Genomic DNA, 12,822 nt, shown 5'->3' on the forward strand with positions numbered 1-12,822 from the left:
CCACCTTCTAAATATTCCCCAGGGCACCCACTTCTCTCCATGCCCACTCTCCGTGCCACTGGTAACCTGCGTTTCTATCATCCCTCATTCTGATACTCTATCCCTCCAGCTCTCTGCGCAAAAACTGATCATATTGGCCGGGCACAGTGGCTCACGCCTGTGATCGCAGCACTTTGGGAGGCTGAGGTGGGCGGATCACGAGGTCAAGAAATGAGACCACCCTGGCCAACATGGTGAAACCCCATATCTCCTAAAAATAAAAAAAATTACCTGGGCGTGGTGATGCGCGCCTGTAGTCCCAGCTACTCGAGATGCTGAGACAGGAGAATTGCTTGAACGCGGGAGGCGGAGATTGCAGTGAGCAGAGATCTCGCCATTGCACTCCAGCCTGGCGATATAGCAAGACTTTGTCTCAAAAAAAACAAAACAAAACAAAAAACTGATCATACCACTTGCCTGATCAAAAACTTTCGATGACTCTATCATTTCCTTTAGGAAAATGCCATCCAAACTCACCAAACTGGTTTCCAACCCCTTTCTGACAGCACCTTAATCTCTCCCCACTTCCTCTGCTCATTCATCCACACCTACTGCCTCCTCACTGCTATGTCCTCTCTCCTGACCCAGCACTTGCTCTTTCTCAGTCCTAGAAGGCTCTTCTCTTCCAGTTCCCACTGCCCTTTTCCCTTTCCTGGCTAATCCCATACTCATCCTTCTTGTCTCAACCTAGTAGTCCTTAAGGAAGCTTTGCTGACCCCCGACACTGAGCGGGCGTCCCTGCTGTGTAGCACTGTGTTAGCCCTACCAAGTCAAGGCTCTCCTTGCCTGTTTCCTGCCGGAACCATGTCTTTTTACTTCACTCCTGTCTCCTCAGCATTCCAGCACAGTGCTGGGTACATAACAGGTGCTCAAGACAAGTTTGTGTAATGACTAATGAGTGAATAAATCATTAACCAAATACCTTGGATCTCCTACTACATCATTTGCAAAAAAAAAAATGTTTAATAGAAATTAAAATGGACCCAGTGAGCTAGAGTGTGTGACCCTGCTTAAAAACGACAGAGTGGTTCTAAGAAGCAGTCCCAGCCTAGGAACCCGGGGATCCGGCCTGTGGACCCACGGGCAGGGCCTGCGGGGTGCACCGTGGCTTTCGGGCGGAAGGCGGGGCCTCCCGGCCAGTGACCCCGCCCCGAGGCGCCTCCCGGGCGGGGAAGGGCGGGGCTCGCGCTGGGAAACTCCCCTTCCAAGGCCGAGGCGCCGCTGCGCGTCCTCCAGGCGTGGTGGTGGGGTCGTGGGCCCCAGCCCAGTGCTCCAGGACGCGGGCCGCACCGCCGCGGCCGCCATCTTGCCCGCGTCCGGGCTCCTGCAGCGGGAGGGGCGGTGTCCCGGCCGGAAGCGGCTGTGCGGCGGCCGCGCTGCCACCTCAGGTCAGTGAGTGCGACCCGGTCCGCGTCTCGGCTCTGGGGAGCGCCGCGGCCGCAGCGAGGGGCCCGAGATAGCCTAGTTGAAAGGCCCGGGCGTCTCGGCGGGAAGCGCGTTCCGCGCTGTGGGGTAATCGCGCCGGGCGGGCGGCCGGCCGGCCGGGCCTCAGCGGGAGCCACCGGGGGCTGCGGGTGGCCGTGGGACCTACGGAGACCTCCTCGGGGCTCAGGGAACACGCTGCAGCCTTCGCCGCGGCAGGCTTGTGGGGAGCGGCGTCCCAGCCTTTCCTGGGAGGCTCAGCCAGGTGCCTGGAGCGGGAGAGTCGGACTCAAGATTCCTTCTTTACCTGGAATAGCAACGTGCCCTGTTCCCGTTGTACCCTCTTAAATACTATACTTCTTAAACGGCCTATCTCCCGGTGAGCTCTGTTCTCTTCTCATACGAGTAATGAAAATTCCTTAAGAAGATGAATGAAACCTCACACATGTTGTGGACTTTGCTGAATTGGTTAGCAAATGACTGCTTCTGCAGGCCTTTTGTATATTTTAAGGGAAATTTGGATATGTGCAGTGCATCTCCTCGAAGATGCTGATGGTGGAAATTTCTTGAAACTGCTCTCGTAATTTGCTGCGGTAAGAAAAGTAAAAGACAACATTAAAAAGCATGTGATTGGATACTTTGTACACTTAGTATTATTGTAATGTGTTGGACTTCACTGTCCAGTAGCCACATGGGATTGAGATGTGTTGTAAGTGTAAAATACACATCGGATTTCCCAGAGTTGGTGCCAAAAAAAGTAACAATCCTCATTAATAATTTTTGCATTGATTACATATTGAAAGGATAATGCTGTTGATATGTTGGCTAAATAAAATGTGTTTTTAAATTTAATTCCACCTATTTTTACTTTTTACATGTGGCTACTAGAAATTTTTAAATCATGTGGCTCACACTGTATTTCTTTTGGACAGTGCTGTTACAAATATTCTGGTGAATGAACACAGAATCAGCATGGCTTTCCTTTGCTGAGAAATCACTGATGGGAAGTGAGACTTGTTAAACTTGAAAGGTGAGGATATAAATACAAGCTATAATTATTGCAAACCGCACCCCTTCTACACCTAATTTTTTAATGTCTCCAACATTTGGAAAAAACATTAACTTTCAGGGCTGATTAAGGGAATGGTAGTGATACTAACATCTGTGTGATGTGAAGAGCTCATTCCAGTTGATTGTCACAGCTTTGTGAGATGTAAATGGGATAGATTTTATCTCGGTTTTATGGTTTTGGAGTATTACAAGATTTGTTAGGATCTGAGCTGGGGAGTGGCTGTAGGATTTCTGACTCTAGGTTGTTTTCTTTACACCAGATTCTTGGTGATATATGTTCATGAGCAAGGAACTGTTTATCCTGTATATCAGATGGTGAAAAAAATACACTTCTTAAAAGGGTGGACATAGATGCACCTCTCTGTACAGGGCTACTCTTAACGATGTGCAACCTGTGCAGTAGCACAGAGCCCAGCATTTAGAATGGCTAGCACTTAGTTTAATGGCCAGTCTGCTATCACTGTCTTGACGTTTTAAATAATTTTTAAATAAGGGGTCCTGCATTTTTATTTTGCACCACGCCTTGCATATTGTGTAACTCATCCTTTCTCTTTGCAGTAATCTAGGATGGAAGTTGAGACACCTTGGATAAGCACCCAAACATCTGGTCTTCACTTTACTCCTATGTGAAATTAGAAGAATTAGCTAGTCTTTTTTTCTCGAGTTTTGATTCTTTATGAATTACTGTCATCAGATTTTGTGGATGGCAATATAAGTATTTTAGGTGCATAATATTGGAAGAAATGCTAATACTCTCCGTTGAGAGTCATGTAAATCAAAGTTTTAAATTTTATGCTAAAATCCGTATTTTGTGTTTTGTAAGATGGATTTTTCTATGTGGCATCAAGATTGCTTACCATAGACCATTGGTATAACGAGTAGGGTTGTGGAATGAAAGTCTAGATAAAAAGTGTGTTTATTTAAACATTGATTTTTCAATGAGATGGGAAAATGGCCCAGATTTCATGATGTCTCCAATTAAGAGATTTCCTTTGTTTGTGGGGGTATGAGTGTGAACCCTTATTTGGCAGTGTCTGTTCCTCTTCTTTGCTGTCATAGCTGCTTCCTGTTACATGAGGTGCCCCTCTTCCTCCTCCTTCTTAAATTTTTAAACTCTTTTTAAGGTTGGACTTAATTTTATCACTACAGTGCAGGTTTTTTTTTAGACCAGAGACTTCATCGGCTCATGTTTGCTGCTGTGTTCCCAGCTTTATAACCGTGCCTAGAACATAGAAGGTGCCCAATCAATAGTTACAGAATAAATGAAAGTATAATATAGCAGACACTTAAATCTTGGCTGGAGCTAACCTCTCCTAGGAAGGGTAGAAGTGGAAGCATGAGGAAATAGATAAAACTTGGAGATAGCAGTTGTGAGAAGTGTCAGAGGGATCATTCAGCACATGCATTTATTTAACAAATGTTTATTAACTTCCTACTAAGTGCCTAGCACTGTACTGGGGACTAGAGGTACAATGGAACACAAAAAATACTTCACCTACTCTCATGGAGTGTATAATCCAGTAGAAGAGACAGAGATGGATGATTAAAGGGAAAGAATACTGTTTAATGACAGTGTATGTCTGAGTAACCAGACCTCGACTAGGGAGGGGATGGAGGGTGGTTGATGTCAAGGTTAAGCAGGTATTAACTTGGCCCAGAAGACAAGGAACTGTGATCTAACCAGAGGAAACATCATTTGCAAAGGTATAGTGATGAGGGAGGAGGGTATACTCCAGGAATTGAAAAGGACAGTGTAAAAGGACAGCAAGAATGTTGTGCCACAAGGCCGGTGCAGTAGGCAGAGACCAAAAGCATTTAGGGTTTTGTAGGTTATACTAAGAGCAGCTGGAGACCATTAGAGGGTTTTAAGCAAGGAAGGATAGCCTGGTCAAGGTTGTGTTGTAGAAAGATTTTTACTCTGATATTCTATAAAGCAAAATTTCTGAAGGACCAGGGGAAAGAAGAATAAAAGAAAAGCCTCCAGCACCACACACCAGATGTGTTGTATACCTTAATTTACTGAAAACAGTTTTCAGAGGCTTGAGACTATCCTCTGTGTGGTAGCACTTGGAAGCCTGAGTGAGGAGACAAGATGATAAATAATTGGGTTGATCTAGGACTGGGGAAAGGCAAACCCAAAGTGGCAAGGAAATGAAGACATTGAGGGTGCTAGTAAGAATATTGAAATGATTGATCTTGGGCTTGAGAAATGCTAAAGAAGGAAATAAAACCAGTATAAGAATTCCTAAATCAGTGGTCCCCAACCTTTTTGGCACCAGGAACCGGTGTCATGGAAGACAATTTTCTCACGGACGAGGGGTGAGGGTGTGGTTTCAGGATGATTCAAGCGCATTACATTTATCGTGCACTTTATTTACATTGTACTATACAATGAAATAATTATACAACTCACTGTAATGTAGAATCAGTGGGAGCCCTGAGCTTGTTTTCCTGCAACTGGATGGTCCCATATGGGGGTGATAGGAGACAGTGACATCAGGCATTAGATTCTCACAAGGAATGCACAACCTAGATCCCTCTCTTGCTCAGTTCACAATAGGGTTTGCACTCATGTGAGAAACTAATACTGCTATTGATCTGACAGGAGGCGGAGCTCAGGCAGCAGTGTGTGAGATGAGTGGCTGTAAATAACAGATGACGCTTAGCTCCCTTGCCTGCTGCTCACCTCCTGCTGTGTGGCCTGGTTCCTAACAGGCCAGGGACCAGAACTGGTCTGCGGCCCTGGGAGTTGGGGACCCCTGGTCTAAATTATATGAGTCTATGAAATTTTAGACTGGTAATTCCTAACCGAAACTTTTGCAAGATCAAAAAGAAAAGCAATTATGTTTGAGTTGATCTATTTAGTGTATCTTTATTAGGAGTCTATGCTAGGCTCTATATATGGCACTAAGGATAGAGAGGTAAGTGAACCATAGCTTTACCTTATGAGAACTGACAACAGAGTTGTACAGATGCCAATTGCAATGAAGATTTTAAGTATGTTCATTCATTTTGAATCTATTACCTTTTGCCAGCCTCAGTTAGAAACAGGCATTTAAATTTTTGTAGGCAGCTTAATTATTGAAACACCATTTTTAACTATACCTATTTTAGTTTGTGTGCTTCTGCTGCTAGAATATTTATTTTTTTCAAAAATTCTACTTTAACACTTACTCAAAGTTTGTAGAAGCGAAAACTGAAAGAGCCTCTAATGATCACTTAATCCACTTTCTCAGAGTGTGGTATGTGCGTACCACTGGTCATAAACAGGATGCTTTGTAGATAAAACACAATCAAGCCTTTTTAATAGTTACATATTTCAGTGTAGGTTAAAAATACATTTAGCATAGCATACCATGATTCATGGACCTTATGAAGAGATTAAAGTCAATTTTCAGATTTTAAAAATGAGTCAGTTTAAAGAAAAATATTAATGGCATAAGTGTTACATGACTGAAGTTTGGGAAATACTAATCTAAACCAGCTCCTACATTGTGTAGATGAGAAAACAAAGGGGTTCCCCACACACAGTGACTTTTCTAAGGCATATAACTAATACATGGCAGAGCTAGGACTAGAACTCAGGTTTGTTCTGTACATTCCAGTGTTTATTCTGCCATACAAGGCTGATGATTATTACTAAAGTTGAAGAAACCGCTATCTTAGTATGACATTGTACTTTAAATCTCCATTGTTCATTACGATGACCACATATGGTTATTTATATTAAAATTTGTTAAAATTAAGGTTTAAAATTTGAATTAGTCACACTTCTAGTGCTCAGTAGCTACATGTGGCTAGTGGCTACCATATTGGACAGCATGAACATGGAACATTTCTGTCACTGCAGAAAGTTTTATTGGGCAGTGCTGCTTTAAACTATTGCTTAGGAACATGATTCATAAGTTTTCCCCCCTTCAAAGGGATAATACTTATTAATTTGCTTACCACACTGAAGTCGTTATAACTCTGAAGTTAAGCTGAAGGTACTAGTAACAGTGCAATTAAGATAATTGATCATGGGAAATATAGCCAGGATGGGATTCTCAGATTCCTACCAGCTCATATTATTGGAAGTGGTTGTTCTTTCTCCTTTTTTTTCAATAAATATTTTCTTGAATTCATAGCAGATAGAAGAAATACAAATATATTGAAAAAGAGGGTTCTTGAATAGAGAATTTTCTGACTTTCTGAATAGTTTATTCAACATAAGAATTATATTTTGTTGATATTTTAAAACTTTTTATTTTTAAACATTTTCAGTGAATGGATCTGAGTGGACCCCTTGATCACATCAGTAAACATGAGCGGTACCAAACCTGATATTTTATGGGCACCACACCAGGTTGATAGATTTGTTGTGTGTGACTCAGAACTAAGTCTTTATCATGTGGAATCTACTGTGAATTCAGAACTCAAAGCTGGATCTTTACGTTTATCTGAAGACTCTGCAGCTACGTTACTGTCAATAAATTCAGATACACCCTATATGAAATGTGTTGCCTGGTATCTCAATTATGATCCTGAATGTCTGCTGGCAGTTGGACAAGCAAATGGTCGAGTTGTACTTACAAGCCTTGGTCAAGATCATAACTCAAAGTTCAAAGATTTGATAGGAAAAGAGTTTGTTCCAAAACATGCACGACAATGTAATACCCTTGCCTGGAATCCACTGGATAGTAACTGGCTAGCTGCTGGTTTAGATAAGCACAGAGCTGACTTTTCAGTGCTAATATGGGATATCTGCAGCAAATATACTCCTGATATAGTTCCCATGGAAAAAGTGAAACTTTCAGCAGGTGAAACGGAAACAACATTATTAGTAACAAAACCACTTTATGAGTTAGGACAGAATGACGCTTGTCTTTCTCTTTGTTGGCTTCCACGAGACCAGAAACTTCTCCTTGCTGGTATGCATCGTAACCTAGCTATATTTGATCTTCGGAATACAAGCCAAAAGATGTTCGTAAATACAAAAGCTGTTCAGGGTGTGACAGTAGACCCATATTTCCACGATCGTGTTGCTTCCTTTTATGAAGGTCAGGTTGCAATATGGGATCTTCGAAAATTTGAGAAGCCAGTTTTGACATTGACTGAGCAACCAAAACCCTTAACAAAAGTAGCATGGTGTCCCACTAGGACTGGTCTACTTGCCACTTTAACAAGGGATAGTAATATTATTAGATTGTATGATATGCAGCATACACCCACTCCCATTGGGGATGAAACTGAACCCACAATAATTGAAAGAAGTGTGCAACCTTGTGACAATTACATTGCTTCCTTTGCATGGCATCCAACAAGTCAAAATCGAATGATAGTTCTAACTCCCAACCGAACAATGTCTGACTTCACTGTTTTTGAAAGGATATCTCTTGCCTGGAGCCCAATTACATCTTTAATGTGGGCTTGTGGTCGTCATTTATATGAATGTACGGAAGAAGAAAATGATAATTCTTTAGAAAAAGATATAGCAACGAAGATGCGTCTTCGGGCTTTATCGAGGTATGGACTTGATACAGAGCATGTGTGGAGGAACCACATTTTAGCTGGAAATGAAGATCCACAGCTCAAGTCACTCTGGTATACTCTGCACTATATCCTTTTCATTGTGAATTTTGTGAGGTGAATCAGGTGGAAATGTTCTTGAAGTTTGCTGAAAGGTCAGTCTAAATATGCTGAATATTTTATAGACAAATACAAGTTACATAATACTAACATTATAAAGTAAAATTGTTCTAAACTTTTGAACTTGAAATACTGCTTTGTAGATTGTGTAGGAGGAAGAAAAGTGTATCTCTGCAATAGAGTCGAACCACCTTATTTACACTGATACTTATTATGAATTGGCTCCAAATCAAAATAAATTTAGCTTTGAAATATTTTGTTATGCATCACTAGTATTTCCTATGCATTTAAATACTTATGAAGCAATACACAGAAGATATGGATCAGAAATCTCCAGGCAACAAAGTATCATTGGTTTATGCAGGAATTAAATCAATTGTAAAGTCATCGTTGGGTAAGAAAATTCTATTTCATTTTCTCCAATATGCTTATAACTTTTGTACTTTTATTTTGCCCCCTATCATTTGGCAGAAATTATCTAGTTATTTCAGGATCATGTACATAATTTTTTTTTCTTTTCTGATTGGATATTTCAGTGTATTGCTGAGTTAAATGCATACTTGTATTTATATCCAAACCCCTTTTTGCAGGCAGTCGTAATTCTCTGAAGTGATGTTGATCTTCTTAAATCTATTCACACGTTTATTCAATGTTATTTTTTTGAAAACCCACTTTGAGAGGTTTTACACTAGACAATTTATGGGTTACTGATTGTTAGTTCAGGTTTTATCGCAACATTTTGCTTCTTAAAAACTAAAAAGATCTCTAATTGAAGGAGATCCCTTTTTATTTTGCTTCCCAAATACTTTCATTGAGCCATCTAACAGCAAGGAGTGTGATATGAAATATGGCCTAACCTGGAGGAATTATACCCGATATAGTCCTTGGTTAATTAGTGAATGAATTAATGTGTGAGTTAATGTAGGATTGAAAATTGGTATGGTAAACTACTAAAGAATAAAGTAAAAGTGACAAAAACCAAATTTTTTTTTTCTGACTGCTTTAAACAGTTGTTCCTATTCTTTTACTGGAATTGAATAATGGGTTATATTAGAATTGTAGGTTGAGTATACCTTATCCAAAATGGCTTGGGACCAGAAGTGTTTCAGATATTTTCAGATTTTGAAATATTTGCGTTATATACTTAGAGATTGACCATCCCTATTCTGAAATCCAAAATGCTCCGATGAGCATTTCCTTTCAATATCATCTTAGCACTTAGAAAGTTTCAGATTTTGAAGCCTTTTGGATTTCAGTTTTCAGATTTGGGATGCTCAACCTGTATCTCTGTGATCTAGGATTCGTTCTCTAGCTTTTGGTAAGTCAAATTTGGGCCCAAGTCAAGCTGTTAGAAAAGTAGTTAACATTATTTAGTCAAAGAGCAGTAATAGAAGTAGTAAATCCAATTTGATTTTTTACGGAGCTTGTATCAATACCATACAAACAAAATACAAAATAATAAAATATTTTAGAGTAGGTTAAGTGTTTTAATTAAACTGTTACATTATAGTGTTTTTTTAAGGTCTTTCAAATTACTTTGGTTCACTTTACTGAAAGATGCAGTAGACTACTTACTGATCAGTTTGATTTTATTGTTTTTGTATTAGCCCTCCACCAAAAAAAGTAACCTTTATTATAAATAGTAAAATGAATAAGTTTAGTTAGAAGCTGCTGTTTTTATTAACATAGGTAAAAGGGCACACATACTGTTTTACCCCCACAAATGAACCTGGTACCATGGTTCATGATTTTAGAGCCATTGCCTATTGCTACAAAGAATTAAACACCAAGTTTATAGAATTTATAGTGTCTTAGCTATATAGTAGATCAGGCCACACTGCACTCAGTTATTTAGAGGTTGGTTATTGTGTTTTTTGTATTTTGATATATTTTAAGGAAAAGCCAACCTCTGAGGAAAAGCAAAAGGGGAAAATGTAATATATTTACATTTCTGGTGCACTAGAGACAAACTGAGTATCCCACCCCTGTGTCAAAATAGTCTCTACCCAGACTAAAGAAAGACTACTGTTGGAAAGATTTCCTCATTCATCATTCTCTCATTGCTAGGTTTTCAGCTTTTTGTTTTGTTTGGTATAGATATTTTTGTTTCTACTACCCAAAAGTGAAAAGTAGAGAAATACTGTCAAATATGCCGCTGTTAGATTTCAGTCTTCTGTTTTATTTGGCCGTACCTTTTCCTCTAATCGTATCTCTAATAATCAACACATGGTAAGTCAACACATTGAGCCATCTTGCCCACAGTAACCTAATACACAAGTTCATTAGAGCATACAGCTAAATTTGAATTTTGGTAACAAATAGTATATGTATAAGTGCTTGCTATGAATTAATTGCTTTTCCCATGTTACTTTAATTTTTACAACTACAATATGAAGTAAGCTCATTCATTCAGCAAGTATTTATTACATGCATGCTATATGCCAGGAGTTATCCTAGGAACTAGAGACATAACTCTCAAGAAGGTACATAAATCTCTTCCTTCATGGAGATTGAGCAGGATCAATGTCATCCCTGCTCTTGAGGAGTTTATATTCTAGTTTAAAATATAGACAAGTAAGCTGGCAGTTACAACATAGGGAAGAACAGACAGTTAATTACAGGAAAGACTCCTAATCTGGTTGCAGGGATTAGAGGTTTCTCAGAGGAGGTACAGTTAAAGACAAGGTCCAGACAGGGAGCAGCATGTGCAGTGGACCCAGAGGGTAGAGAGCATAGCACATTATTATGGCTGGAACAGAGCATGAGAGAGAAAGTGAGGAAAGAATGGAGGCTAGAAAGGTAAGCAGTGGGCTAACTCAAGAAAGACTTAGAAATCATGTTAAGAATTTAGGGAGATTCATCTTGTAAGACAGGGAAACAGATGGATTTGTGACAGATTTGTGTTTTTAAAGGGATCAAGATTGATAGTAGGGATATCAGATAGAAGCCTGCTGCAAGGAGGCAAGACGTGATGCTATCCTTACCAAGGTTAGTAGCAGAGGAGCTAGAGAAATGTGGATACATTAGAGAATATCTAATACATTAGAGAAATTTAATGATTAATTAGATAAAGGGGTGGAGAAGATGGAAAAGTCAAAGATAGCACACATATATTTAGTTTGGGAAACTAGTTAATTTTAATTATGTTAATTAGGAATAACACAGGAAGAGTATTTGGGTTTATTTTGGAGCAAGTCGAAATCAAGATGCTTAGGTAGAGATGTCCTTTGGGCAATAGGATATGAGTTCAAAGCCCAGGGGAGGAATATAATGTATGTTAGAAATAAATGATATTTGATAGAGTAGATGGAATTGTTTGGACTAAGAAAGAGATGGCTTAAAGGAGACTGAGGCAGATGGTCGAGAGATGTAGGAGAAAGAGCTATATGACAAAAACCGCAATCACTTTTGCACCAACCCAATATACATTCATGTGGACGAGGGAAGAGAGGTCAGTTGTCCGGTGCTCCATGCTTCAGATCCAGCCAAATAAGAACTAAAAAGGACTCAATGAATTTAGGACTAGGAGAAGGTGTTTCACTGGTGGTATGGATAGCAAATTGCAGTTATATTAGAAATTCAGAGTGGGTTGAGGAAATGAAGTCATCGATTATAAATACTTTTTTCAAGGAATTTGACTATATAAAGGAGGACAAAAAGATACTCAGTAGGAGGAGACAAATCTGGAGCCAGGAGCTTTGTGTTGCTTTATTTTTGTTTTCAACATGGGATTAATTTAAGCATGTTTAAATGCTAATTGGAGGAAGCCCATAGAAAGAGGTTAAAGATGCAGAGAGAAGAGAATGAAGCAAAGTTCCTAGAAATGGGAGGGAATGGGATCCAGAGCACAGGTTTCTTTAGCTTTAGATACAAGGGTGCACACCTCCACATTTGCCAGAGGAAAGGGGAAAAGGTTGCCGTATGCAGGATGTTTAAGTTTCAATAACCGGAGGCTGAGGGATTTCCCATTTTATGGCTCCTGTTGAGAAGGAGCAGGGAGGTTGTAGGAAGAGGATATGGAGAAGAGGAGAGACAGCTGTCTTGAGAAACATGGGAGGATTACTGGGTAACATTATTTTACCAGAAGGTAGAATAAAGGACAGTAGGGCAAGTTAATTAAATATATTGGCAAGAGAGTGATTCACTTGACCCTTGGGATCTTATTTGGATAGAGATGAAAATGAAGACAGGATAAGACTGATAAGTAAAAATAATAGTGGTGAAGACACTGCGAGGTTGTGAAAAATATAAGGAAGTGAGATTTTTGGAAGGCTACGTGGTTGTGGTTAGAAAGCAGGTCTTTTGGAGGAGGACAGTTTCGAGTGTGGCTGTGAAAGGAGTACCTAAAGTCTTGGAGGTGTAGACCACTGGAGATAAGGAAGCAAAGGAACTGAGGCTAGTTTATTGAATGGGCTAAGTGTTTAAATCAACCAGGATGAGAAAAATGCATGCTTTTGAGGGAATCTCTTCTACAGACCTGTATAGCAAGTTCACAGTGTTATTAGTAGGTATAATTCCTTCCTTTTAAGATGGCAGAAAGTTGTATAAAAAATATTGGCCTGCTTTAATCCATCATGAAAAGAATATTTTTCATGCTTAAAGAGTAAACTCTACAGTTCCCGCTACTCAGGAGGTTGAGGTAGGAGGATCGCTTGGGCCCAG

General features: G+C 39.9%; 1 protein-coding gene across 5 annotated transcripts in view; it reads left to right on the top strand.

Annotated features, from left to right (window-relative positions):
- The first annotated feature begins 1,229 nt into the window (after nucleotides 1–1,229).
- MIOS (meiosis regulator for oocyte development) overlaps nucleotides 1,230–12,822 on the top strand; it is a 45,799-nt gene continuing 34,206 nt past the window's right edge. For 3 of the 5 annotated variants that reach the window (XM_030822129.1, XM_030822133.1, XM_030822132.1), the window contains exons 1-4: nucleotides 1,230–1,427; nucleotides 2,394–2,491; nucleotides 6,796–8,129; nucleotides 8,456–8,554. In XM_030822129.1, coding sequence (XP_030677989.1) covers nucleotides 6,836–8,129; nucleotides 8,456–8,554 — 1,393 coding nt within the window. In that variant the 5' untranslated portion in view covers nucleotides 1,230–1,427; nucleotides 2,394–2,491; nucleotides 6,796–6,835. Of the gene's footprint in view, nucleotides 1,841–2,393; nucleotides 2,492–6,795; nucleotides 8,130–8,455; nucleotides 8,555–12,822 lie in introns of all 5 variants that reach the window. The other 2 variants (XM_030822131.1, XM_030822130.1) reach the window with 2 other exon arrangements.

This window comes from Nomascus leucogenys, chromosome 11 (assembly GCF_006542625.1).
Source record: "Nomascus leucogenys isolate Asia chromosome 11, Asia_NLE_v1, whole genome shotgun sequence".
Classification (NCBI taxonomy): Eukaryota; Metazoa; Chordata; class Mammalia; order Primates; family Hylobatidae; genus Nomascus; species Nomascus leucogenys.